Raw genomic sequence first — 27,603 nt, 5'->3', positions numbered from 1 at the left:
CACAGGCAATCTTGTGCGCGCGCCAACCCGCCGTGTGCCCTTCTCCACGCCTCGGTCGAGAAAAGTGGAGAGGAAAGCGAGCATGCGACAGGAGCGTCGCGGAGGCGATGGATGTGACGGATGCGTGGTTGCTTGGGCGCTCCTGCAGGTACAAATCGAGGTGCAGGAACCGATATGCACGTCGCATGGGCCTGTTTGTGGACGGCCACGGCCTGGACGAGTGACATCCATGGGTCCATGCACCCATGGCGAGGGCCTACAGCGCTGCACAGTTGGTGCAGGCCTGGCCGGCTGCTGCGCTTCCAAGCCCGTTGTCCAGTCCAGCCCCGGGACGCGCCCCGCGCAACCCGCCACTGCATGCCCCAACTGGCGGTGGTGTTTGCCCATCGTCCATCCCGCCCATCTCGCCAACCAGGAACCCGCTGGCCCTCGGTGCACAGCGCCCGACAGGTCGTGAACCAAGTGGGCGCCGCGTAGCTCATCAGCGCCAGCCCGCCAGCACGCCTCGGGCTTTGATGCATTGCGCTCCAACGGCCAAATGCACCGTCGACATTTTTATGCAGCGCTAAGGTTTCAGGTTGAGCAGCCCTCCAACGGGCCAATGGGACTACAGCCGCAGGTTCAGCCTGTGGCATAAGTGGCTTCCAAGGTTGTGCTAGCATCCTGGCCCAGTTCGGTGCAGTTATCCTCATCTGAAGTTTGGGCCTTTGCGCATATCTGTCCACTTCATGGCCATGGCATGCCACGCCACCCAACGGCCTCGCTCGGGTCGTGAAGCCGCAGAACCCGCCCGAATCCACAGCTCGGTGTCGAGTCTTCCAGTGCACCCTCGCCCATCGGTTCCTGCCCTTCCCATCTTGGGCCGTACCTGCAGCGAGAGCGCGCGCGGATGGCCGCCACAATTCCCGAAAGCCTTCTCCACGGATGCAGATGTACCACACCCAACTGCTCCTCGGTAGGCGGGCATGGCAAGTGCAGGCGGTGATATCGACGAGCCAAGCAAACGTGTGTGATCGGTTGCGCGAGTCGAGTCGAGCCGTGGCGTGGTCCAAGTTCTAGGCGAGCATCCATACACCGTGCCAGGCGAGCATTGCCGCAAGACCAGATGCTTTCGTGTACTGGCCCGAAGCTGCTACAGTACTGTACTATGCGAGCAAACCATCGTGCAAACCCGCCGCTGGTGGCGAAGGATTCCAGGTATAACCAGTTTTCGAGCGCGGGGCGCGCCCGCGCAGGGTGTGTCCAGCATTGCCACCGCTACAAGGATGGCAAGGATGGTTGACTGCATATGGATGGCGAACCTGCAACGGGTCGCTTCCAGAGCGATCCTGTCCTTGCCCAGCCAAGCTGCGTTGGCTTCAACTCCCTTGCTCTGCCTATCGCGACGGAGAGATATGTACTTCGTACTACTCGTACGAAGACCATGAATCGTCCGCAGCGCAACGGCTGAGGCGAGTGGATTGCAGTGGCCGAGCGTGGCCTTGGTCTTCGTCCAATGTCGAGAGCTATCGTGCTGCCTTGACTCGTTCCCGTCCCGCTGTCATCTGGGATGGTGAAACGGGCCTCGACACGGCTCGCCGTCCGCTTTTCCTTGGGGGCGGGCCGGCGGAAAGAGATTCTCATGCGCCCCGGCCGGCCGTGGGCCAAGCAAAAGGCTCCGTGCTTTCGGGCTGCGGGCCAGGCGGCGTCGACAACGGGCATGGCCAAGGCGTTTGGTGAAGCCACCGCCCACCGAGACGCAAGACGGGCACTCATGCTTCACAAGAGCATACTAGCTATGTGGAGCATCCGAGGAGCGCAAGCATGGGCGTGAGCAGCCATCTCACCCAGCGCTAGCTGACGAGTTGAGGCTGTCCCGGAGGAGCGGGTTGGCGGGCTAGTGGCACCCACACCCGTGGGCCGTTTGTTGCACAACCCAGAGGCGTCGTCTTGAACACGAAGCGGCTCGCTCGCTCGCTGGATGCTGTGCCTCTCGTCGTCAGACTTTTGGAGGGGGGTGCACCCGGGGTTTTTCTGGTGTGTCTCGTATTGCTTTGCGGAAGCACCACCACCAGCCGTGCGGCCCACCGCGAAAACGAGAAATCGAGGCGCCCAGCGTCATGCAGGCTGCAAGCCCAAAGTCGCCAGATGCCAGAGCCGCCGTCGGGTGGATGGGGACCATGGGGATAGTTGCGTAGCATGGCCGTGTGTGGGCTTTGTCTTCGTCTATGAAACAAGGGCCATGACGACGCAAAGCGCGCACGCACTTTTCGCACTCGCCCACTACGAAATCCCGCTTTACTTGTCGATACTAACTTGGTAGATAGCGTGTTAGTGCGCAGATCGGCCCCGTTGCTGGTCGCCGTCTCCCACAAGGCGGCGGGCGGGTGGCATGTCACTGGGCCCGGAATCCACCAAATCCACCATGACGAGATATCGTCTCGTCCCTTCTGCCAGCTTGCTTCCCGTTCCGCGATGCCAGTTGGTCGCCAGCGGAGCCGAGCCGGGGCAAGTCGCGGGCGGCATGGCGGCTTCTCGATTGCAATTGACTCGCCGTGGCCTGTGTGCAACAGACGGCGCTTTGCAAGCACGCGCCGCTGTTGGCCAACCGCTGCTCTGAATTGAGGCCCTACGATGTGACGAACGCCCGTAGGTGTCAGCGTGATGAGGTCATGAGCCACATCGACGAGTCTGATGGAAGCGTCGGACGAGGATAATCATGCAGTCCGCACAAGCCAGGCCAACGGGGCGCCGCGCACAGCACCGCACAGCGGCTCCGAGCGCGCATACTCGTGCATACGACACGGCGCCATCGCCTGCATGTGCCTTGCATTGGTTGAGCGGCGGCTGGTGTGACAGAGACGGGCAGGCCCAAGGGCTGTGTGCGCACAGCCGCGAGCACGTCGGCGTGACGATCGCACCAGAGGCAAGGAGTTCCGTTCCATTGAGGAAGCCAGAGCGGGCTGGCGCTCTTGTGCACGCTAGGCGGTCTGAGCCATTGATGTGGCGGGCCTATGGCCATGCAGGGTTATGCACGGTATTGTGACGCGACTCTGTGCGCGTGCAAGTGTGCCCCAGACCCAGGCGCCCGCGTTCGAAAAGAGGAAAAAGAGACGCGCGGATGCACAACCACTGGCTCCAGCGGTGGTGGAGACGGGCTGAACCAGGCACGCCAGAGCGCAAGCAAGAGGCCGCCGACTCGTGCTTTTTGTGTCGCGACTGGTGGATGGATGGGAGGGGGGCGCTACCTTGCTGTCCCTCTCCGCGCACTCCAGGCACACACAAGCCGGTGCATGCACGCAGTCAATGTGCATGCAAGTGCATGCATTGGACGGCGGCGCCAGCAAATGGCAGGCGGCGATGCGTCCATGGCATGGTCGCGGTGGGCGCAGGCGCTCCCAAGCAGGCAGGCACGCAGCGCAGCCAGCCAGTTATCGTCGAGTCATCCAGTCAGGCCATTGACGAGGCACGCGCGCTCGACGGCGAGCATTTGGCAAGCCTGCCTTCCTCCAAGTTGCCAGCCATCCTGCCAACGACTCGAGCTGCAATGCGTGCTCGTCCGGTGCTGTACCGCAGCGAGATGAGAAACAAGGTTCGCGACCAAGGTGCCGCCCCGCGGTACGAGGGTTCCCGGCTGTAAGTTGGGTACTTGTACATCTACTTCGTCCCTACCTTGTGCCGCGCGGGCAGCTCCCCCTCACGCGCGGTCCCTCGCCCAAGAAAGAGACTGCTGCCCGCTACCTCGTGGGAAATTTGTGAGGTTGTGCTGAGGCACAATACATCTCGAGTCGCGACTTGGGTGCGCCTTCAAGCGCCTTTGCGTGGGCAGCCGACGGCGCAGCGCATGACAAGAGTCCAACTGTCCGCAAGCTTGTCGTGCGCAGCCGGGGGTGCGAGAGTGTGCTGCGCTGCGCTGCGTTGCGCTGGCTGGTCTGGTCCCGAATTAGAAGCTCATCCCCACGCCCACTTGCAACTCACCATCACCTCATGAATCGAGAGGGTGGCTCCAGTGGCTGCGCCATGGTGCTGGTGGTCCGCTCAGGCACTCAGGACACCCACCGGTGACGGCACCCCCATTGACCCCGTCGAGCCAGTCCCCTCGCACTCACCCGTGTGGCCCCTCCGGGCTTGGGCCGCTCGCTGGCTCGACTGGCTCGACCATGACTGGGTCGAGAGGGAGCCGGGGGCGGACGGCTTGGACGGGGACCGCTGAACTGTGGAGGGGAACCTCGATGGAGCCCTCGAGGCGGCCGTCATCAGCCATTGACGACTTTCGACGAGGCCTGCCCGGTCACCCGCGTTGGTCCGCCAGGTACCCGTCGGTCGCTAGCAGGGCAGCCATGGCAGGCAGGCAAGCAGGACAGGCAGGGCAGGCAGGGCCTGCAGGGTCACCACTGACCACCGCCGCCAGCGCCAGCAATCCATCACATTTCCCAGGCTTGCCCAATCCTGGCCGAACTCGTCCATCCATCTGCGCCGTCTGCCCAATCCCCGCCATCCACCGCGCCGCCGACGAGCGAGCGAGCGCTCTCATACGAGGTGTTTGCGCCGGGCCTGCCTCTCTCTCTCCCGCGCGCGCGGTCTGGCTGGTGCCAGTGGAGTGTCCACTGCCTCCACGACCCTCCACCCACCCGACCACCACCCACCCACCACCGTCCGCCATCCGCAATCCACCCGTCGCCCACACCTTGCCTCGCCACCACTGCGGTGCGGTGCGGCTACGGACGACGACTACCACTACTACTACCACCACCACCCTCCACTACGCGCACGCGCACCTCGACGCACGCCCAGAGGTGGAGGGCACGCACCCACGCACGCACGCACTTCGGCCCAGACAGGGATCTGGGAGGTGTGGGCGTCCCAAAGGACGGCGACGAAGACAGACGCAGACAGGTCGACTGTGCCGCCCCGGCCGCCGCGACGGACCCTTGCTCGGGCCCGCTCTGGCCATCCTGGTCTGGTCGAGTGAGACAGGCGTGGAGGCGACTTGAGAGGTTCCCACTTGGGTCATGCCTATCGCTGTCGGCCTTCTTTTCGATGGTCCTGGTCTGGGCGTTGATCTCGGGCCTCGTCTTCTACTTATGCCACCACGGACCCCTTCACCACCACTCGATCGGCAACCTGGTCGGATCTGGTGCTCTTTTGATCTTGTTGTCTTTTATTATTGCCGTCTCGGTTCTTTCTTCTTTTCCCTCCAGTGACTCGATCTTCTTTAACCCTTGGAATTCCTCGTCCTTGCTTCGAGAAATTCCGGCCCTTCCTTTGCGCCCCCCCCAACGACATCACCATTGCCTCTGGCCTGTCCTGTCCCTTCGTGCAGAACATCTACCAGAGTGTGCGTCTTGTCGTCCATGTACAACACCGCCACAACCACTGTCGAGCCATAATTCCCTGGCAGTCCTTCACTCGTCCGAGAGACTGTCGTCCGCTCCTTGCTTAAGGAATCGAGAACCAAAACACACCGTCATTTGGCCACCTGCCCACCAGAACACCCAAAACTCGCCCCGCGAGCCAGTCTGTACACTACATAAAATACCAACGCCTAATCCTACCATCGAGAGACGCCTGCGAAACGAAAGAAAATACGAACATTACCGACGCTTGCACGACCCGCCACTGACAAGGTGAGAAGCGACTTTCTCCATCCGGTCTGGGATCTCGAGGCAGTGACTAACACGCATCGTCGTGGTCAAGACTTGGAACGACCGCCCACAGCCATGGACACCACTGTCATGCCTCAAGCAGTGGCTCAGGCTCCTTCCTTCTATTTCAAACACGACAACACCAAGGGCCACGCCATGTACCCAGCCGTGCCCACGCTGCCGTCCACACCAATCTACTCGCGACCCGGCTCCTCGTCCTGCTCGCATCCCCCGACCCTTCTGAGCAACGGCCCCTCAGTCATGCCTTCGATGGGCTCGCCTTCGCTCGTCCACCACAAGCCCGCCATCATGCTCGAGACGGAGTTCAACGACAACCCATACTTCCCGTCCACGCCGCCGCTGTCCACTTCGGGCAGTGCTATTGGCAGCCCCAAGAGCTGTGACGTGCTGCAGACGCCGATGAACCCCATGTTCTCTGGTCTCGACGGCCTGGCTGGCATCAAGGCCGGCCTGGAGCCTGTTGAGAATCTCGTGCTGGACTGGTCTAGCAGTGGTTCGCCGCCGATGACACCTGGTAAGTGGAAGCCCGTTCCTTGCGCCTGCAGCGCCCCTTCCCCACGATTTCGTCGAACACAATGAGACGAGCCCAACGACCCAAAAAAACCCGCAAGACCTAGTGCCAACGCAAGCCGCATCCTGCTCCCGTGCCCGGGAAGAAGTCGGTCGTTGGCAGTGGCGGCTTGTTCAGGGCTCAAACCACGGCTGTCACTATCGCTTATTGTTGCATTGTGCCTATCTGATAAGCGGGGCTGGTCACTAACCAGTTTCGGCCAGTGTACATCCAATCTCAACCCGTCAACGTCCCCTCGCTTAACGGCACCGCAAGTGACCTGTCCACAGCGTCTTGTCCGTCGCTGTCGCCGTCACCCACGCCGTACGCGCGATCAATCGCGTCGGAGCACGACGTCGACTTCTGCGACCCCCGCAACCTGACTGTGTCCTCCGGCTCCTCCAACCCTACCCTAGCACCCGAGTTCAAGCTCACCGCCTTTGGAGACGAGCCCAAGGGTGAGCAGCACTTGTCCCAACCGGCGTTTGACTTCAGCCCAACGATTCCCCACGACCTGCCTGCCTTCGAGGATCTGTCGGATCTTGACTCCGAGTCTGATTTTGGCAATCTCGTCAATCTCGGCGAGCGCAATCCTGTCGACGTCAACCGCCCGCGAGCTTGTACCGGCTCCTCGGTCGTTTCCTTGGGCCACGGCAGCTTCATCAGCGACGAAGACTTCGGCTTTGACGAGAACGACTCGTTCTCCTTCCCCTCTCTGCCTAGCCCTCCCTCAAGCGTCGACTCCAGCGAGGACACCCACCAGGACAAGCGCCAGAAGAAGAGCAACGACAAGGAGACCCGCACCGTCGAGCCCACAATGAACTCAGCCGCTAGTGATGTCCAGACAGGCAGCGCGCAGCAGGTCTCGGATAAGACCGATTCCGACGCCTCTGACTCGGGCGGCAGCTCAGGCTCTGAGTCGACCCCCGCGCCTGTTCCGGCCCCGACCAACCGCCGTGGCCGGAAGCAGTCTCTCACCGAGGACCCCTCCAAGACGTTTGTCTGCGACCTCTGCAACCGTCGTTTCCGCCGTCAGGAGCACCTGAAGCGACACTATCGGTCTCTGCACACCCAGGAGAAGCCCTTCGAGTGCAACGAGTGCGGCAAGAAGTTTTCTCGCAGCGACAACCTGGCTCAGCACGCTCGGACGCACGCCGGTGGCGCCATTGTCATGAACCTCATCGAGAATGGGGAAGCCGCTCCGTACAACGCCGCCATGGTGGCCGCATCTGGTGTGGATGACTACGCAAACTACGGCAAGGTCCTCTTCCAAATCGCCTCCGAGGTGCCTGGTAGTGCGAGCGAGCTGTCCTCGGAAGAGGGCAGTGAGCAAGGGAAGAAGAAGCGGAAGCGTTCCGACTAGGCTTCCCTTCCTTCACCAACGGTTCAGACGCACTTCGAAGCAAGTACGACACTGTTACGACCTTCACTTTCAACGCCAACACCGCTACCACGGTGCGGGTTGGCAAATAGGGTACTTGGGACTGTTCCCTCCCAAGGTTGCGACGGCACCTTGGTTAGACGAGCGGCGGCTAAAAATCATTTGCGCACAACAAGCGATTATGACTTTGCATTTACATCATTCTCCGATTCTTGTATCAAACTTGAAGCGCAGCTCTTTGGTCAGCTGAACATTGGGAGGAAAGGAGCCTCTGTTTTGCTTTGGCACTGCATCATGACGACAACTCAAGCTTTCAGAGTCTAGGGAATCGGGAGGAGGCTGGGAATCACGGCGTGCATGGTGGGTTCGTTTATCGATTGTTTCGCAGACTCGGTGGGAAGTCGAAGGGGCAAAAAAAAATTGTTTGGCGACTTGTTTTCTTTACACTCGTTGTAATTATTCACAGCACGCGGTCGCCGTACCGGCGGAACTGCATTGGGACGATGGATGGACCCGGGCCGTCTGGCTGCGGCTTCTTCTGCTGCCAGCCGGTCCTGTCCCCTGTTTCGCGTTTTCGCTCGATTTATTTCTTATTCGCACCCGGCCTCGTTTTTGCTGGGAGAGGCAAGTCGAGGACAACTAGGTGCTGGTCACAGTCACGACGCTCAATAGTATCACCATTTGGAACAAGCAATGTACCCTCGAGACACTTTGGCTGGTCAATGTTTCCCCATCAACCGTGATTCCAAGGTTGCATCGGGAAGCCGCCTCCTCCCCGGCAAATGTTTCTGGAATATCTGCTCCGTACATTCTACAACAGGAACCAGGTTCTTGGCGTGAGGTGCCGAACCACTGCCAGGACCCTTTCCCACCAACGTCTTGCTGCCTCTGGTAGTCTGCATGTAGTCTGGCTACTCTATTATTGGGTGAGGAAAACACCACTTCTGTTACTGCTTGTGTCTATTTTTTTTTTAAAAGTATGACTATATGGCTTTTATATAATGAAAGACTTTGTTTCTATCTGCTATTTAATTATGGTTTTCCCGACTATCTCCTATTCTGTTAAGAGATTGATGAATATTACCTTCCGTTAGGTCCGGCCTTTCCTTAAGCAGTTCCTTAACCCAATTATGTAGGTATGTACCTTTAGCCATTTGTATCTTTCTCTCCTTCTTGTAATGTTCGAACATTTCTATGTTTTCCCTTTCTGTAGTCCATTTTATATTATGATTAGCCTGGGATAATGGACTTATGCTGAGATCAGTTCTTTACATACCCTCGTCTAGCTTTTCCTTAACCCAATCGTCTAAGGATGTTTCCTTTTCTTTCCTTTCTGTGGTCCATTTTGTGTTATGATTAGCTTGAAATAACCCACTTATGCTGAGATCGGTTCTTCACATACCCTTTTCCAATTGAGCATGATATGGATTTGCGTCCCAAAAGCCTGGTTCGCTACACGTTTTCTCTATGCACGAGTGGAACGACTCCCACTTCTTCTCGCAGAAGTATTTCAATCTCCCGAAGTCTGGACCAAAAGTGTTCTTGCCGCAGTCGAAGAATGCTTTCTCACAGTCGGGGTGTATCTTGCCGTCCGGGAAACAGTCGGGCTCCAGAATGTCCCGCTGGTACTCGTCTATTTTCCATGGCATATCATCTTGCTGCTCGGAGTCCAGCATGTTTGCAGTCGCGCCTTTAGTTTCGGGGTCGTCTATGAGCTTCGATATATCCACGTCTCTATTGTCTCCTTTGCCGGGCCACACGTAGGACTTGATCTTTGACAGCTTCCTGCCGGGCGCAGCGAGGGCCAGCCCTTGGAGGAGAGCGAAAGTAACGATCGTGGCCTTCATGGTGTGTTTTGTGTTTAAGTAGTAGTTGCGTGTAGTGCAGGTTGGATGAGACTTTGCAAGCTGGATGAGATTGTATTGGATGTGTGAGACTACGAGGCATCTATAAGACGATTCGGTCGTCTATTATATAGCAGACTATTGCGGTGTAGCCGCAAGATGCCAGAGTCTGAGGCATGAAGGCTCATGCTCGTGACCATGTTGTCAATGCCAGCTCAACTCATCGTGGAGCGAGACTGCCACTCGAATGCTATGCATAAAGGTGGACGGCGCCGAGGCATAGGACTGGGCCGCGGTGCATATCGACACACTGGCTAGCAACAGAGAGGCACAGGCCCAAAGTCCATGCTGGGAGGGGCGGCAGGATTCGGGGATCCCGTCCTTGCGGGGCCCGACATGGCTGGTCCGTGCTTCTGCTGGCGAAATTTGCGTTGATGAGATCTCGATGGTGAGTGGGAGTGGCAAGTTCGGACGGCTGGTTGAGTCGGGGCCGGCAAGCGCACCGAGGACATCCGCGCCGGCAGGGGGGGCCCGCCCATGGCGTTTAGTCCATGCTCCCGACGCACGTACGCACTTTGGTCGCTGGGAGCAAACAAAGGTGGCGTCCCCGCTGGTTAGCTTTCCTGAAGGGGTCTAGGGGTCCTGGGCCGGGCTGAGAAAGTCGTCGAGATGGCGAGAGCAACGGCCGCGCGAGGGAGAGGGCCGTACCGGTGGAGAAGGGGTCCGAAGCTTGGCCGTCTTCTGAACAAGATTAAGAAGGAAAAATCGGGGCGTGCTAACAATGGAAATGCGGCCAGGGCCGACGCCGACCGGGGGGTGGAGAGGGGACCAAATTTCAGCAACGAGGCTATAATTCGGTGACGAGGACCGGACGATGGAGCTTCATCAAATCACGGTATGAGCTGTGCCTTGGTGAAGGGTTTCCCGGGGACATGGTGGCAGGCAGGTCGTCTTGGCTGCGACGGCTCAGGTGGCGACAAAGTTCCGACACCACCTGTTTGTGCTCATTAAACCACTGGGCCCTTTTCCATTTGTCGTCTCTCGATCCTTGACCTGCGCATCACATCAGCGGAGCCCCGGGCCGCCGGGGCGTGGGAGCTTTCATGGATGCTCCCCGGTTGGCCCGTGTGAGTGACTGAGCCAGAACGAACGAACGAACCACACCCATCACGGGAAGGGGGGGGGGCGTGGCCATGGCTGGGCCCGAAGCTCTGGCCACGGTGCCTGCAATGTCGCTTCGGAGAGCAGCCGGGGCGGCGGCGCATGTTTCAAGACTTGCCGAGCAAATATGATGGTCGCACGTCGCGGGTGCCGGCATCGGGTCATGCCACGGGAAGGAGGAAACTCAGGTCGACCTTTTTTTAGGAGCTGGAGCTGAGGATGAGTGCCGGGACGTCACTGATGATGAGCTACAGGTACGAAAGTGACAAGGAGCATTGCCGCTCGCAGCCGTGCACCCCGCGACGCCGATCCAGAGGCTGAACTGAGGCGAGCTGAGAGGTTTTGGGCGGCGGCAGGAGAGCACTGGCGCGCTCAGCTTCATCTCGCGGGCACCACCACGCGCGGCTGGCGGTGGCAGATTGTGACGGCCGTAAAGCCGTGGCTTCCCGCGCGCGCCAGGTCGACCTGAGCATATGACCACTTGTGACTGACTCGATGTGCCGTCGATGGTTCGGCGAGTGGCGCGTCCGAGAGCTCAGGGCCATGAGGTACGGGCCCTTGAACACGTGGGGCGGCTGCTCAGCTGGAGGCGCGACGACAAGCCGTGGCGGTTGGAGACGGCGGGCCTTTTGCTCGTGCGAGCAAGGTGAGAGGTAAACGAGGCTCGACGAACCGTGGTGCGCGAGTAATACCGCTCTCAGAGCAAGCCGCGGGACGAGGATGGGTTGCGAAGCGTCCGACGGTGCTCTGTCCACGATGGCTTGTACTCGTATGCACCACCACGACCCCTCCCGCTAGTCTTTCGTGGTTGCGCTTGCACGTGCGACACAAGCTTTGGGCATGGAACGATGTCGCATTGGCGATATGCCTTTGCCGTGCCGCAGCTGGACGGTGGCGGTGATGGAAGTGAAGTTGATGGATGATGATGACTTCGGGATGCAGCTGCAGGTGACCGCTCGGCCCACACGTGAGGTCCACCGCCAGAAAAAACGAGCGGCGCAATCAACCTTCGATGCGCATGGCTGCCATCACCAAAGTCCACGACTCAGCACCCACCGACCATGAACTCACTCTAAGCGCACCCGCCGCTGCACGAGATGCCCCAAGAACGCCTCAATGTCATTGCGCTCGTGTCTGGCGGCAAGGACAGCTTCTACAGCCTGCTCCACTGCATCCACCATGGCCATCGCGTAGTCGCCCTGGCCAACCTCTACCCGGCCCGCGGCGACGACGACGACGACGACGACTCGCCAGCCACAGCAGCCCGTGCCGTCGAGGTCGTCGACCCAGCTGAGCCGGTCGTCGCACCGGCGCCGCTGCAGGGCCACGGGCCCGAGGCCGAGCGGGATCTCAACAGCTTCATGTACCAGACGGTCGGACACGAGGTCATCCCCCTGTACGCCGCCGCCACGGGCGTCCCGCTGTACCGCCAGCAGATTCTCGGCACCGCGCTGCGGCACGAGCGCGACTACGACTCTGCGGCGACGGCGGGCGAATCCGGGGTCGCTGGTGACGACGGCTCTCGGGACTCCGCCGCCGCCTCCACCGCTGGGCTCGACGAGACAGAGTCCATGGTGCCTCTGCTCCGGGCCGTCATGGCCCGCCATCCGGAGGCCAACGCGCTGTGCTCAGGCGCCATCCTGTCCACCTACCAGCGCACGCGGGTCGAGTCGGTGGCCCTGCGGCTCGGCCTCGTGCCGCTGTCGTACCTGTGGAAGTACCCTGTGCTACCGTCGCCGTCCCCGGCGGCCGACGAGGCTCAGCTGCTCAGGGATATGGCGGCTGCGGGACTCGAGGCGCGGATCGTCAAGGTGGCAAGTGCGGGCCTGGACGAGGACCACTTGTGGGAAAGAGTGACGAGCAGCGAGGGAGTGACCCGTGTCAAGGCCGCGCTGAAGAAATTCGGCGCCGCGGAGGGGGCGGCACTTGGCGAAGGGGGCGAGTTCGAAACCATTGTGGTCGACGGCCCGCGCGAGCTCTTCAAGAGAAGGGTCGTGGTGCCCGAGGATGGGAGGAGGATTGTGCGCGAGGGTGGCGGCTCGAGCTGGCTGGCACTTCGGGGCGCACAACTTGAGAACAAACCCTCTGAAGACGACGCGAACAGGGCTGTCCAGGAACCTCTGCTCATGGATGCCAAGTTTCAACGTATGCTGGAAGATGTCACATCCCCAACGCAAGAACAAGGGACGACAATGGCATCGGACCTTGCCGGAAGGTCGACATTACTTGCCAGGTTGGGCCCCATTCGCAAACACGACTGTGGGCTCCTCCAGCGGGCATTCTTGGCGGATGCCGGTGCCGCGGACGGCTCGATACAGGGCGAGACAAAGCTAGTTGTCGACAGGGTGAGAGAGTTCTTGGCTTCGCAGTCGCTGGATTCATCACAAATCACAAACACCGTCATCATTCTTCGGAACATGGCGGATTTCCCCAAGGTAAACGGCGAGTATGGCAAGCTGTTTGTCAAGCCGAACCCTCCGTCACGCATCACGATATCCTGCGGCAGTCTGCTGCCAGAAGGACGCAGCATTGCGTTGTATCTCACTGTACCTGACGCTCGAGTGGGCCGGGGAAGGGATGGACTTCACGTCCAGTCCCGGTCCTACTGGGCTCCCGCCAATATCGGACCCTACAGCCAGGCCATTGACATACCAGCCACTTCTGAGCTTGAGTCGACGGGGATAAGAGCTGTCTACGTTGCCGGGCAGATACCCCTTTTGCCTGCCTCTATGTCGTTGCCGCCTCCGTCGGATACGTCTCTACAATTGCAGGTCGTGCTCTCTCTTCAGCACCTCTGGAGGATCGGACAAGAATTGAAGATCCAGTACTGGACCAGCGCAGTTGCCTACTTTGCTCGATCAACGTCTGCGGACGATATGGAGCGGAAGGCCGGTCTTGCTGGCAAGGCATGGGTACTGGCCCACGCACCTCCGGATGAGGATGAAGAGACCGAGGGCGGTCCCGACTTGTGGGATTTGAAGTTCAACCCACAATACATGTCGCTGGGTGCCGGCGAGGGACAAAGCTCCAAGACGCCTCTACCCGACTGGTCGGTGTTCACAATGCGCCAGCAGAACGAGCCGGAGACTTGCATCCCGCCCCTGTTCAGCGTGGAGATTGAGAGCCTGCCACGGGGATCTGATGTCGAGTGGCATGCGCACGTCGGACTCAAGCAGATCGAAGAGGGCAGCGCGGAGATGGTGCACGTCCCCGAAGTTGGAGCAGAGGGGTGGAGAGCCTGGCACACCATCGTTCAGACGGCGAGTGTGTATGTGATTTACACCATACTGGCCCTGGGGTCAGGACAAGTGTCGACCCTTGCCGGGGTCAGGCAAGATATGGCCAAGGCCTGCGCGGGATCGCTGGCGGGTATCGGCGTGGACGCCGCAGGACTCACGACCGAGGACCCCTACCTGATGTATGCGGATCTGGAATGCGTTGCAGACGCCTGGAAAGAGATCCAGGGCTCGGCGGAAGAGGGGCAGCCTGTTGCCCTGGTGCCTTGCTACTCGATTCGCTCGATGAGGGGTGAACGGTTGAGCTGCGTGGCGCTGTTTAGAACCGTCATCGGCGCACTGACTTCATAGATGGGACGAATGCAGGTCACAGCGCGATGAAATGAACTTGAAAAGATGAAAGGATATTCCACGCTGACTGCACGTGAAATCACGGGCGGCGATGCCTTAGGTTTGCGTCTTTGACAATGGGCACAGACCGCGGCGGGCGACGACGACGTCCAGTTAGACTCGGCCGCCTGGGGCGCGGCGACCCCATCGTGTCGGGTGGCGTCCAGGGTGCGCCCCTAGCGGTCAAGTCGCGCGAGCGGGCGCTACGAGCACGTCATGAGGACCTACCGGCTTCACCTCTCCACCTCCAGCCCGTGAACGGCATCGCGCGAAGCCTCGGGCCTGCAGCATCGCATCTAGATCTTGCTTGCATGGGTGGTGGGTTACGACGGGCTGCCGAACACGCAGCGACAAATCGCACGCCATGGCCGACGACGGCAGCGGCAGGGTCGCAGCAGCAGCGGCTGGCGGGCCGGACGCAGGCGGCGACAACCACGGTAACCTTGCCAGCACGAGCACCAGAACCGCCGCCGCCGTCTCCAGTGGGCCTGAACCTGGACCTGGGCCCGGACAGGGACTGCAGCAGACCCCCAGCAGGGCCGTTTCGTTTCGAAACCTCAACCATCACCGCCGGCAGTCGCAGAGCGAGCGAATCAGTGAGATCCTCGAGGTGAGACACCCAGGCGTCGCCTGCTGCAGCAGCTGCCTTGCCATCTCCCTCTTCCCCCCTCTCGGCGGCCGCGGCGGCAGCATCACCCTCGTCGACACGCGCGCTGACCCGTAGAGCTTGACCTATTGACACCTGGACGGCAGACCGCACGCAGCCGCGCCGAGAGCATGAGCCCCGAGCCGGGCCCGGCGGCTTCACGGCAGGCGTCGTCTCTGCAGCAGCAGGGCAACCACCAGCTCTCGGGCGATGAGGTCAGCGCCGACGAGCTGACGGGCTTCATGTCCCGCGGCTCCTCGCGCAGCTACCACGCCGTGCAGCGGACCGGGACCTCGCGGTCGCGGCGGTCCATATACGACCACCCGTCTCAACCGCAAGTCGACGAGGATGACGAGCTTCCCGCGCGGCGCTCCACCCGGAGGAGCTCTCGGGGCTCTACCAACGGGCCTTCAGACAGCAACGGGAGGCCAGGCAAGGGCGACGACAAAGAGGAGCTGACCTGGTGGAGGAAGCCGCTGGGCACGTTCCAGTCCATTGAGCTGGAGAACAAAGGAAGCGTCGCCAGAGACCATCTTGCGCTCGGTACGAGGATACCTTAGCACCCCATCGCGATGAGCCACCGAGCTGACTGTTTGTCCCAGAGCGCACGTTTCTCGCTTGGCTGCGGACGTCGCTGGCCTTTGCCTCGATCGGCATCGCCGTGACGCAGCTATTCCGGCTCAACACGTCCCTCTCGGACACGGGCAGCGACATTGGCAGCGGCACCCTGAAGCGCCTGGGCAAGCCCCTCGGCGCCACGTTCCTCGCCATCAGCATACTGACGCTGCTGCTGGGGTTCCGGCGGTACTTTCACGGCCAGGACTGGGTGATCAAGGGCAAGTTCCCCGCCAGCAGAGGCACCATCATCGTGGTCGCCTTCGTCGCGCTGGCCATCATGGTGGTGTCGCTCGTCGTGGTGATTGTAATACACCCGACGGAGGATATGGATCTTTGAACGTATCTGAGTTTTTTTTCGGTTGGTTTTTTTAACGTCTCTGGAAAGCCTCTGATGAAGCTTTGGATGAACATATGGAGGCATGTTTGGATGAGGGTGACGGCATGTTTGGTTCATAGGATGGCGTTCGCTTGATACCACTCGGCAACTCGGCTCGTTACTGTACTTCTGCTGCTGCTAGGCGGCACCACGATTTCATGAATTGTACATGTTGACGCATCGGCCGATTCCTGTTAACAAATCTGCCGGAGAAGTGGTTTGGCTGGTGGTCGCTCACACGAGGAGCTATTGCGGGGCATGATGCAAGCAAGCGCCCACTGTCATCTGGGAGCTCTTCGAGGTGGGATGGTGGGGTCTTTGCCGCCGCTTCCCATCTTGCACGTCGCCGTTCCCTACACTCAGTCACCCAGGTTGACGTGCCCTTGAACGGCACTCAGCAGAACAACAATCAATTGAATTGAATCACTATGGCTCCCAAGAGCGAGCCCATAGACGTCCCCTCCTTCGCCAGCACCCAACTCGCCCTGCTCAGCCACGAGCTGCAGACTGAGATCGCCGAGACCAGCAGCCTCATCGCCTCTCACACGCCCACCGCCCTGCAGCGCGCGGGGCTGGCCCTGACGAACCTCGCCGTCGCCTCGCAGCGCACCGGCTTCGGCGGCCGGACCGTCGTCCAGCTCGCCCCGGACGCGGCCACCGGCGGGGGCGACCTCCCCGAGCATGGCATCCGCACGGGGGACATTGTGCTCGCGGCGGAGCAGCCCGCGGGCAGCGCCAAGAAGAGGGAGGTGAAGGAGCTGGAGCGCAAGGGTGTGAGAGGTGTTGTGGTTAAGGTGCAGAGGGGCGCGGTTGCCGTGGCGCTCGATGAGGGCAAGGACGATGACGCGGGGGGTTTGTCTGGCCGGGTGTGGATCGTGAAGCTGGCGGACGAGGTGACGTATCGACGGTACGCGTGACCGCCAACTGTTCTACGAAGAGGATGTTACTGACACGAGTGATTAGTATGAACCAGACGATGGAGAAGTTGGAGAAGATGCCCGAGGCCGAGTACTCCAGCTTCATCAGGGTCCTCTTTGGCCTATCCAGCCCGTCGCCCGTAGCATCGGACCTGGCCAAGCACGACGAGTTCAAAGATCTAACATGGTTCGACCCCTCGCTGAATGACTCGCAAAAAGATGCGATACGTTTTGCTCTGGCATCGAGAGAGGTGGCCCTAATCCACGGACCCCCCGGTGTAGGTGCTCCTCGGATATACCATCGTATTCATCAACTTCATACTGACACCGGGGCCGCCAGACTGGCAAGACTCACACCCTGATTGAGCTGATCCTGCAAATGGTCCAGCGCAAGCAGAGGATCCTCGTCTGCGGCCCGTCCAACATCTCAGTCGACAACATCGTCGAGCGCCTTGCGCCGCACAAGATGCCCATCGTGCGCCTCGGCCATCCTGCCCGGCTGCTGCCCTCCGTGTTGAGCCACTCGCTCGACGTCCTGACGCAGACGTCCGAAGCTGGCGCCATCGTCAAGGACGTGCGCGCGGAGATGGACGCCAAGCAGGCATCCATCAAGAAGACCAAGAGCGGAAAGGAGAGGAGGCAGATTTATGCCGACCTCAAAGAGCTGCGCAAGGAGTATCGCGAGCGGGAACGGCGGTGCGTCAGCAACCTCGTTGGCGGCAGCAAGGTCGTCCTTGCGACGCTGCACGGCGCGGGCGGGTTTCAGCTGCGCCATGAGGAGTTCGACGTGGTCATCATCGACGAGGCGAGTCAGGCCCTCGAGGCGCAGTGCTGGGTGCCCCTCCTGGCTGCCAAAAAGGCGGTTTGCGCCGGCGATCACCTCCAGCTGCCGCCGACGATCAAGTCGACCAACTCCAAGGTCAAGGTGGAACTCAAGGACGGCGGCGCCAGGCCCATAAAGGGCATGACGCTCGAGACGACGCTCTTTGATCGCCTGTTGGCCCTTCATGGGCCGGCTATCAAGAGGATGCTCACGACTCAGTACCGCATGCACGAGAGCATCATGCGGTTTCCGTCTGATGAGCTGTACGAGTCAAAGTTGCTTGCCGCGGATGCGGTCAAGGCCCGCCTCCTACGTGATTTAGAATACGAGGTCGAGGATAACGAGGACACCAGCGAGCCCGTCGTCTTCATCGACACACAAGGCGGGGACTTCCCTGAGAAGAACGAGGAGGATGACAAGGATAACCCCAAGGGCGGGAGAGGCAGCTTGACGGGCGAGAGTAAGAGCAATGAGATGGAGGCGTTGCTCGTCCGGCAGCATGTGAAGCAGCTAGTCGACGCAGGAGTCCGGCCAGACGACGTTGCGGTGGTGACTCCGTACAACGCACAGGTGAGTGCTTCTCGGCGCATCCTGGGTCGTGATACGGAACCTATGCTAACAGTTCACTCTCTCGCAACCAACAGCTGGCACTGCTTGCGCCGCTCAAGGAGCGCTTCCCGGGCATAGAGCTCGGCAGCGTCGACGGCTTCCAGGGCCGAGAAAAGGAGGCAGTCATTGTCAGCCTCGTGCGCAGCAATGACGACGGAGAGGTCGGCTTCCTGGGAGAAAAGAGGCGGCTGAACGGTTAGTGATCCCCGCATGATGCCATTGATTTGGCGAAAGTAGCGTTTTGGAGGGTTTCATGCTGATGGCTCTGGCCGACAAGTTGCGATGACACGCCCCAAGCGATCACTTACCGTAATAGGCGATTCGGAAACGGTAAAGAGGTAAGAAGTTGTCCTCCCTGTCTGTGTTGGGCCCATCGTCGCGGCCCACTGCCGTCCGCAACGGATCACTCCCGTGATGTTACCTCGGATAGCAGCGTCTCCGCACCTCGGTGTGGACTTGGGTTGGGACGATACGGTTCTGAGCCTCCGCTGACACGTCTCCATATAGGGGCAGCAAGTTCCTCAACAAGTGGATGGAGTTTCTGGAAGATAACGCTGATCTGCGGTACCCAGACCTGTCCAAGGTCGACCAGACGGCGTGACCTATCCGTGCGGTGACTATTACATATCCGCCGGGCAAACCCTAATTTACCGGCCGGTTGGTTGGGATGGCTGGTAGATAGAGAGGAGGCCGGATGAAGAACTTCAGGTTCTGCAAAAAGAGGAACTTGCACAGCGTGGTCCCCTGCAAATGCTGCGCGTTTCAGGTAATGACCTGAAGGTGGGACTCACGATCCCTGCTTCCAGGCACGCTTACATGCTCAACCGGCTTATTCGAAGCGGCTTGGCAAAACGTGTCGACAAGTCCGTTCTTGTACCAGAGGTTACGGACTGCATCTCGAGGTTGAGTAAGGAGCGGAGAAGACCTCGGGGACATGGAAGCTCGCCGGGCAATGGATTACATCGCGAGCGCACCAAGAGTCGTGCCGCAGAATGGCGGCACTGCCGGTCAGCGTCTGCACTGTTCCCAACCACGAACATCCTCATCCATCCAGCTCCGTCGTGTGAAAAGAGTGCATCGTACCGACGACTGTCACCTTACAAGTATTGACCGGCCGTGTGATCGCGGAGGGGCAGGTCGTAAGAAGTCGCATTGTGCGAGTGCCTCATGTCGTCTCTGCTGGGCCCTCTCCTCACAGAATCAAAGTCATGGTTGCATGGCCAGGGTGATGCGTCGCAGCTGCCCAGTGTGCCGGTTCGGTTCGGCGCAGTGCTAGCCACAAACCCTGGGGGCACAGGGGCCAAAGATCGATAGTCTCGAGATCTGTTGGAGAATGTGGAGGCATGGCTGCGCACGGTGCCTCAGGCTGGAGCAGTGCCTCCAGCCCCTCAAGCCCACCACACATGAGATTTCTCTCTCGGGCATGACTGATGCGTCACATAATTTGCAGACATCAAACTGATTGCGCGCCATAGTGCGTTTTGGCGCTGCGGGAACGGCCCTGTGCGACCTGGGGCACGCTGACGGTTTCGCAGGGCCAGAGGACATGGGCGAGAGTCGGCATCACGTCCCCCGAGGCATGCAGGCACTCGTTGCCTTGCAAGACGGCTCGTTGGCTCTGTGCCTGTTGGGTCGGGTTGGATTGGTGTCGAGTCGGCAAGCCGTGGCGAGCTGCGAGCCAGTCCCGCACTCCGTACTCCGTTCGTGAAGATGTAAGTGATCCAAAGCGGCAGTCAGACCGCTGGTGGGGGTCGGGCGCCTCGCGCAGGGGGTGCGGGCCTGGAGCTGAGACGAGCTCGGCGTGAGAGGCCGTGTCGAATCAGAATGGAACGCGGCAGAGGATGGGAGGCTCGCACAATGACGGAGCACCAGTCATGCGTCTCTGTCCCGTCGATGCCAACGGCATTGTCGATCACGGAGAAGTGGCAGTCATCATCTGGAATCGCGGGAGGCCCCTCGGTCCGCTGTTGGAATGTGCAATGCTGTGGGCAGAGCCTCCAAGTCGAATCGACGGGTCGAGCCACGGAGGCGCGGCATTTGCTCGGCAGCGAGAGAAGCAGTCTGCATATGCAGGCTGCGGCGTTATCAAGGCGGGCAGCGCAGAAAGCACTAATTGGGTAGCATCATCCGGCGCGAAATCGATTGCCGTCTGATGAGCGAGCCGCGAATCGACGTGGATAGGCTCACGTGGCTGGAGGACAATGCACTGGTATCCCGGTCGCGGGAGAGCGCGCCAGGGTCAGGAAATGTCTGTGTCGTGTGGTGTTTGCGCGAGGGACCTTGTACAACGCACCCCGGGGGGCAGTGACGTTTGGCCAGACGCGACGATTGTGTGCGGTGAGGGGCAGTCTCAGTCGTTGGCATGAAAACTGAGACGGACAAGACAATGCTGGCATCACGGCGCGTCGTTAGCCGTTGCCGTACTAGGTGGGGGTACTTATCGGGCTGCAGCGAGGTGATCGGAGAACGCTGAACTGTTGCTGAGACTTCACGATTCAGTTGCAGGCCGCTCAGCTCAAGTCAGAGTGTCGTTGGAGATGGGTTCCAGGATGAGGGGGCCCAGGGCATGCCACAGCCTCATCGAATCGGGCCCCTGCGGCAGGACACCTCCCCACGAGATACTGTGCTCGTACCTCACCTCGTGCGACAGGGGAAAAAGGGAAAAAAAGCAACAAGCGCAGCCCGCCGGTCCCGCCTCGCCATGCACATCATGCCATGCGGTAGACAACAAAGCGGCCCAGATATGCGACAGCGCGGCGCCAATAGAGCCCCAAACCCATCTCAGGGGCACAACATTGGACGCGCAAATGCTGGGATGTCGGGACGATGCCAGGATACCAGGCTTCGGCTAAATGCCATCCGTCCCACAGGATGGCGAGCCTGCCCAGGGCCACTCCGTGCGTCGCGACGGAAGGGTTAGCTTGGCTGCAGAGAAACAACACCCGTGCAGCCACCGGAAAGGCCGTGCCCATGGACGTTGGATGAGAGGTAGCATCACGGCGGTGGGTGGGCGCTATTGCCTGCGCTTGTCCTGCCCGCCTGTGCGTTGCTGCAGGTCGAGCGACGACCGTCAGCCACACGGACGGTCCTCAACGCGCCCAGCCATCCAGCTTGGCCAACACGGGCTCTTCCCCGCATCGACCTATTGTTAGCCATTGGAGAGGCTTGTGGTCGTCCCAAGGAACCCTGGATTGGCGGAGGGCGCCTCGCTGGTCCTGGATAACGCTTCTTGGTGGGCCAGCGGCTGTCCACACGGCCAAGGACATGGGGGATGAGGATGCACTTGCATCATGCACCCTCCTGAAATCGCCTGGACCTTGGAAGCAATGGAGCCCTTCCACGGCAGCCCACGCATCGGGCCCGTACTCCGTACAGTACGGACATACGTGCGTACTTCGTATGCACCCACGGCAGTCCAACCATGCCTCATTCATCCAACGCAGGCACCACTGCCCAGGAGTGCAGCCATGTTTCAACCCCTTCACACCTTTCCAACCCGTCTGGTTCGTCCGCCCGCTCCGCGGTGTGTGCCGGCCGGTGGTGTGCGGCGGATGCGCTGTCAGATTTGTCGGACCGTCCGTCGCCTCCCAAGCTGGGCTTGGCTGGGCTGGGCCGGATGGCCACGCGCCGTGGACACACACAAAGTACTTGTATATGATGCGTCCCAACCCGGTCGCCGTGCCCGCCGGTTCCTCGTCTCTCAGGGGCGGTGTTTTCTTGGGCCTCGAGTCCTACCACCCTATGACAATCTCCGTGTCAGCCAACTCCACGCTGTCACTCTGGTGGGGCTCGACTTACACGCTGCGGCATGACTGACAATCCAGCCAGAGAGCCTTTGACACTGCAGACAAAGGGGCAGCACAGACGCAGGACGAGCTGTTGACGGAGTGCGCCAGTTCTTTTCTTTCTCTGGGGAGCTTCCCGCCGTCCTCGTTGTCGCACGTACTTGCGAAGCCGAAGCGAGGCGGAGGCACCTGCCGCTGTTTCATACCTAGTACCTTCCTTCTTTCTTTTCCTCGCCCGTCGCTCCTGCCGTCGACGACCGGCCGCTGCTGCCGTGACTCGCTTGTCACCTTCACCGACATGTCCACGTTCTGAGGCTGCTCGATTCTGCTTTCTTGTCCCGATCTTTGTGTCTCTTTTCTTGCAAAGCAGTACGGGTTGCAACGGCACAGCCGCACGCTTCGCAATCGCAAGACTCAAGCACGCGCTGCTACACTCCTTGCAACGTATCAACGACCCCGCCCCCCTGAGCGACCCAAGAACTCGCCGCTGCCTCGCCAGAGATGCCGTGGAAAGCGACTACTGCCGCCGGGTCAAGGCCTCGTGCCGGCCACAAGTCGATCCGCGGCCAGATCTCCGCCCCGATTCGAATGCCGGACCGTGATGACGACGAGTTCCCGATGCGGGAGCCTGCACAGCCTGGCGCCTTGATGGCACTCCCTTTGGTGCCCAACACCAACAATATTGACATCTTCGCCGTCTCCAAGGAGCCGACGAATGACGGTCCTCGGCAACATGAAAACCCCACGAGTCTCCGACATGCCGAAATCGTGGAGTTGAACCACTACGGCGGCGACGTTCGTCCCGCAGGCGCCTCCAACACTCCCTCTGCTTCTGCGCACCGAGAATCTAGCGGCATATTGACGCAATCGGCGCGAGGGTCCGGTCATATGACAACGACCATTTATTCGGGATCGTCAAGGGGATCACCCCAGCGGAAGAGGTCTACATTCAAATCGGCCCTGAGCAAGATTTTTGGGCGAAAGAAGAGGAAGCATGACGACTCGGACACAGCAGCTCCATCTTCCTCACGCACCCCTGGCAAGCCATCGCACCAGCATCACCAGAGTGTAAGTCAAGTTGTGGCATGGCCGGGGCCTGTGAAGTCAAGCTCACATGAAGCACAGGATCTCACGGGCGGTAATCGCCCTCTCAAGAAGGTGCAGCCGAAACGGTCTGCTTCCCTCCCCATTACCGAATATGATCGGGCGCTGCGGTCTCATTCCATAGGCCCCGACGATGTCATGGCCATTCAAAGTGCGCGCAACTCCCTCAATACGAGCGCGAAATTGGCGGGCAACGCGTTCAGGGACGTGGACGCGGCTCCAACCCGGCCTGCTGGCCCACGCTGGACCGAGGGAAGAAAGTTTACAGGCCTCTCCCCTCGCCCGGCGAGCTCCCAGGACCGAGCCACGCGTCTGGCAGACTTTAGTGATGATCCAAACGAGATTGGCCGTGCCATTACGAGCGACGGGCGCGGTTTGAGGAGACGTTCACGGAGTTTGTCCGCATTTCCCGGGCCCGACCACCCCGCCCATAGCCATGTCAGGCGACGTAGCGACGAGATCAGGCACTGGAGGGAAAGTTATGACCCGCCCATGTTGTCTCCGACTTCCTTGATAAGTGCTGCCGAGTCCGAAGATATTGGGGTATTGACCGGCGATGAGCCCGAGACGATTGTCGAAGAGCAGCCTCGGACGCCTATTCAGCCATTCACATTCGGCGATGTCAACGCAATGAAGGACGTCGCTGGACTCAAAATCACAGAAGTGGCAAGCCTGAGCTCAAGGGTGGGAGACCTTGAGTCCCAAATGAGCCACCTGGAGCAGGCGGTGACACATTTGAGAAAGGCAAATTCTGGATTTTACGCTCACGCCGACACCTCTCGCAGTACAACCAGAGAGGTTTCTGCGGCGTCGTTGTCCTACACGGGACATACTGCTGTCCATGACAATGATCGCAAAAGTTTTACTCGCCCCTCTACACGCCACTCCGACGCCTCGAAAATGACATTTGGCGATGGCCAGTATCCTCTCGAGGCTGCACCGACTGCAAGCCTTGCCATACCCCTCCCCAACAACAACAGGCCAACGTCCATGTCGACCATCAGAGGTACAGCCAGCATGCCATCCATGACAAAGGAGACCGTTAGCAGCATTGGCATAGATCATTATATGACGGTGATGGCTCTACTGGAGACAGAGAGGTCTGCGCGAGAAGCGCTGGAGCTCCAGGTCAAAAAGCTCAGCCACCAGCTCAATATAATGATCAGGATGCAGCGTGATGCCCGCGGCTCACAAAGCGACGCGCCCTCTGCAGACCAGTCTCTGGGAGAGATGTCGGTGTTTGAGCACGACGACGATGACGAAGACACGTACGGAAGCCACGGAGCAGGAGGAGCCCTGGGACTACGTCTGGGAGACTCTGGCTTCGCCGCTGGCATCCGCGACGACGACGAGTACACGGAATCGTTTGCAACGCCCAATGAAGACAGCAGAGACTATAACACTTTCGAGGACGAGCAAGATCTGGGCCTGAAGACAGCTGCACGGGCGCTGTCTCTCTCACGGCTGACGTTAGCAACGGCCCCGTCGGCGACGCTGAACCAGATCCCGCCACAGGCTATATGATGAGTTCCGTATGGGATGATGGGTGTCAGAAACCGACTTTTTGCACGAGACGCAGCATTCATATACCCCTCTTGCATGTATGATTATCGATTTACGGAGAAACCTTGATTTCGCAGCGTTCTAGCGCCGGATTGACATCGGACAGAGGTTTAATAAGAACATTTAAGGTCACCTTGATGCATCACGGGGGGTCAAGGATAGGAGGCCCAGCCGGGGTAGAGTCCGGACAAGGTGGGCGGACTGAGCGGCTGCAAGTGCCGTGCATTGATGCAGTCGCTGTATTGATAGCGAGTCGATGTTTTCATCCAACGCTGAGTATCAAGAAGCACACGCTGTGGCTTCGGAGTCTATCTGTATATGTCCATGTACAACTCTTGCCGCCTCACAACAACCTGCCTGCGTCACATGTGGAGGCGGGCCATCATGTGCGGAGCTTGTCGTCCTTGATGCCCCAGCTGCCCACCAGCGCCATGGACTCCTCGTCGCCGGGCGCAAGCCTGTCGTCCCGGAGCGTGTCGGAGAGGCAGCGCCAGGGATCGCGCCCGCCGCCCCACTTGAGCAGGTTCTCCTTGAGGCGCTCGCCGTTGTCGCGGCTGATGGCGGCGCCGCCGTGGCCGGCGCCAAAGACGACGCGCCAGACGCGCTCGGCGAGGACGCGGTCGAAGAGGTAGCTGTAGTAGGTGCTGCCGTAGCTGTGGAGGTGGCCGAAGAAGCCCTGCCAGCACGTCTCCGGGGGGTCGCGCGGGCCGTGGGCGTAGCGGCGGTGGATGTCGTGGAAGACGCCGGTGGAGTCGAAGTCGGGGCTGGCGACGTCAGGCGCGTGGTAGGCCTGGTCGATCATGGCGAGGAGGATCTGGTGCTCCGTGTCGATGCCCTCGAAGCGCTTCGAGACCTTGATGCGCTCGCGGACGAGGTCGAACGGCAGCGGGCGGTCCGTCTTCCAGTGGCGGGCGAAGAGGGAGAGCACCGTCGGGTCGGCGGCGAAGTGCTCCATGAGCGTCGAGGGCAGCTCGGCGAAGTCGGTCGCGCAGCGGGTGCCCGAGACGTTCTGGAAGCTGGTCCGCGCGAGGATGGAGTGGATGGCGTGGCCCATTTCGTGGAAGAGGGTCTCGACCGAGTAGTACGAGAGGAAGGCCGGCTCGCGGGCGTTGTCATTCTTCGGGAAGTCACACACCAGGGCGATGGTCGGGAGCTGCTTAAGCTGCCCGTTTCGCGACGACGTCTCCATTCCATCGTTGGCTGCCTGCTCGGCCGAGTCAAAGACGGGCATACCCGAGACCATGTCCTCGGTGGCTTCTTCGACCTCGCCTGCGAGGATCTCCCGAGAGCACCTCACCGTGAAGTGAGCCGGGTTGGGCGACTTTTGAGGCCGGTAGAAGAGATCGCAGTACAGGACGGCAAGCTGCTCCCCGTCGTCAGACACAACGTCGAGGCGCTTGACGTCTTGATGCCACGTCTCCCCGGGTAGCGTCTCCCTCGGAACGAATCTGACGCCGTATAGGCGATCAAACAGGCGGGACAAACCTTGCATAACAGTCCCCACCGAGAAGAAGGCCGTGAGCTGGTCCTCGTGGCGGACCCGGGAGCGCATCTCCGCCCTGAACTTTTCCATGTAAAAGTCCCTGTCCCATGGCTGCAGCTCGGCCTCGGGCATGGCCAGTCTCTCGCGCTTCTTATCTGTCAGCTCAAGAAGCTCCTGCTGGATCATCGGAGCGTTGTGGTTCCTCAATGCCAGCAGGAATTGCATGACCGATGCCGGCGACTTTGCCATCATGCGATCCTTGAGTGCCATGTGGCCGTGGCTTTCAAATCCAGCGAGACCAGCTAGTTCAGATCGAAGCTTGAGCATCGTCTCCAGGTTCGTAATGGTCTCACGGGAAGCCTTCCGTTGCGCCATGTATATGTCTTTGCGGGTCTCTTCGTCATACACACTCTGGAGCGCCGCGGCCGCCTCTGAGCCGGTCGTGGCGATGGAGATCTGTGACCGAACCTTGAGGGTCGCCGCCAGGCCCGGATACAGGCCGTAGAAACGGTGTGAGGGGAGAGTAACCTGCTTCTTCTCCGGCTCCATGTTCTGGATAAAGGCCGACCCGACATCACTGATGCGGGATGAGAGATCAACGAAGCGGTCGCGCGCCTTCTTGGGCAGGTTGACGGCCGACTTCATGAAGTCGAGCTTTAGCAGCTCGGCAACGGTCTTTTCCTCCTCGGACCACGCCGATGTGACCTCTGGGCGCGATAAAGCCTCACCGAGCTGGTCGTTGAGGCCGGTCATGGTGTTGAGCTGGTTCATGTATTGGTATACCATGGACCAGGCGCCGGCAGCGGCCTGCTGGAAGCGCGAGTCGGGGTGCGTCATGCGCACAAAGTCGGAGAGGTCGAGCACGCGACATAGCAGGTCGCTGAGGCGGTCGAGGTCCCTGACGATGGCCTGGTATTCTTGTGTGGTGGACGCGCCGAGGACGCGGTGAACGATCTTTGTAGCCTTTTCCAGATTCCGCTGCGCAAAGAGGAGGAACCCGTCGGGGCTGGTCAAGTATCGGTTCTTGAAGAGGCCCTGGCTCTTCTTGAGACTGAAGCCTGCAAAGGTGCGCGTCGAGGGGGCATCGAAGAGGTCGCGCAGGACGGTATCATCGTGGCGACCGCTGGCGCTGCTGTCGACGAGAGGCGACGGCGCTCTCCTCTGCTCTGCGGCAGCGGCGCCGGCGGCCGTGGACTCGCATCGTCGCTGTTGACGGGCCGGCTTGGTCACGCGACGGACGCATCTGGTGCAGACCCAGATGCGTCGAGCGCCGGAATTGAGCATTGCTGAAGCGCCGGCGCGGCCGAGGACATGTGAGGAAGGTGTCGTATGCGAGCGGGCTTGGAGCGAAGTGTCGAGTGTCGCGGCGATGAAGCAGACGGCGGGACGAAGGGTTTGAGGAACGGGGGAGACGGTCGACCTGCCAATGACGTACGAGGTGAAGGGGGAAACGGGGGGGTTATAAGCGGCGC

At 60.4% G+C, this 27,603-nt stretch overlaps 7 protein-coding genes across 7 annotated transcripts; 5 read left to right on the top strand and 2 right to left on the bottom strand.

The window, feature by feature from the left end:
• Positions 1 to 5,699: 5,699 nt before the first annotated feature.
• On the top strand, positions 5,700 to 7,558 carry PLICBS_002757 (uncharacterized protein; the record flags this gene model as incomplete). Its single annotated transcript, XM_018322461.2, has 2 exons — positions 5,700 to 6,159; positions 6,420 to 7,558. 2 exons carry the CDS (start codon positions 5,700 to 5,702, stop codon positions 7,556 to 7,558), a joined length of 1,599 nt encoding a protein of 532 aa, XP_018179941.2.
• A 1,286-nt stretch (positions 7,559 to 8,844) lies between these two features.
• PLICBS_002756 (uncharacterized protein) lies at positions 8,845 to 9,423 on the bottom strand (the record flags this gene model as incomplete). Its single annotated transcript, XM_065600080.1, has 2 exons — positions 8,845 to 8,909; positions 8,979 to 9,423. The coding sequence occupies 2 exons, from the start codon at positions 9,421 to 9,423 to the stop codon at positions 8,845 to 8,847; spliced, it is 510 nt and encodes a 169-aa protein (XP_065456152.1).
• A 2,255-nt stretch (positions 9,424 to 11,678) lies between these two features.
• Positions 11,679 to 14,168, top strand: PLICBS_002755 (uncharacterized protein; the record flags this gene model as incomplete). Its single annotated transcript, XM_018322460.2, has 1 exon — positions 11,679 to 14,168. One exon carries the CDS (start codon positions 11,679 to 11,681, stop codon positions 14,166 to 14,168), a length of 2,490 nt encoding a protein of 829 aa, XP_018179940.2.
• A 403-nt stretch (positions 14,169 to 14,571) lies between these two features.
• PLICBS_002754 (uncharacterized protein) lies at positions 14,572 to 15,808 on the top strand (the record flags this gene model as incomplete). Its single annotated transcript, XM_018322459.2, has 3 exons — positions 14,572 to 14,817; positions 14,961 to 15,396; positions 15,456 to 15,808. The coding sequence occupies 3 exons, from the start codon at positions 14,572 to 14,574 to the stop codon at positions 15,806 to 15,808; spliced, it is 1,035 nt and encodes a 344-aa protein (XP_018179939.2).
• A 467-nt stretch (positions 15,809 to 16,275) lies between these two features.
• PLICBS_002753 (uncharacterized protein) lies at positions 16,276 to 18,797 on the top strand (the record flags this gene model as incomplete). The annotated part of the gene is made up of 6 exons (XM_018322458.2): positions 16,276 to 16,754; positions 16,811 to 17,042; positions 17,105 to 18,157; positions 18,232 to 18,391; positions 18,513 to 18,534; positions 18,704 to 18,797. 6 exons carry the CDS (start codon positions 16,276 to 16,278, stop codon positions 18,795 to 18,797), a joined length of 2,040 nt encoding a protein of 679 aa, XP_018179938.2.
• A 3,685-nt stretch (positions 18,798 to 22,482) lies between these two features.
• PLICBS_002752 (uncharacterized protein) lies at positions 22,483 to 24,609 on the top strand (the record flags this gene model as incomplete). The annotated part of the gene is made up of 2 exons (XM_018322456.2): positions 22,483 to 23,049; positions 23,107 to 24,609. 2 exons carry the CDS (start codon positions 22,483 to 22,485, stop codon positions 24,607 to 24,609), a joined length of 2,070 nt encoding a protein of 689 aa, XP_018179936.1.
• A 421-nt stretch (positions 24,610 to 25,030) lies between these two features.
• Positions 25,031 to 27,415, bottom strand: PLICBS_002751 (mitochondrial intermediate peptidase; the record flags this gene model as incomplete). Its single annotated transcript, XM_018322455.2, has 1 exon — positions 25,031 to 27,415. One exon carries the CDS (start codon positions 27,413 to 27,415, stop codon positions 25,031 to 25,033), a length of 2,385 nt encoding a protein of 794 aa, XP_018179935.2.
• Positions 27,416 to 27,603: the final 188 nt, after the last annotated feature.

This window comes from Purpureocillium lilacinum (assembly GCF_023168085.1).
Source record: "Purpureocillium lilacinum CBS 284.36 DNA, scaffold_2, whole genome shotgun sequence".
In the NCBI taxonomy this organism is placed as follows: Eukaryota; Fungi; Ascomycota; class Sordariomycetes; order Hypocreales; family Ophiocordycipitaceae; genus Purpureocillium; species Purpureocillium lilacinum.
The sequence above is the reverse complement of the archived record's forward strand: the minus strand, read 5'-3'. Positions and strand labels throughout refer to the sequence as shown.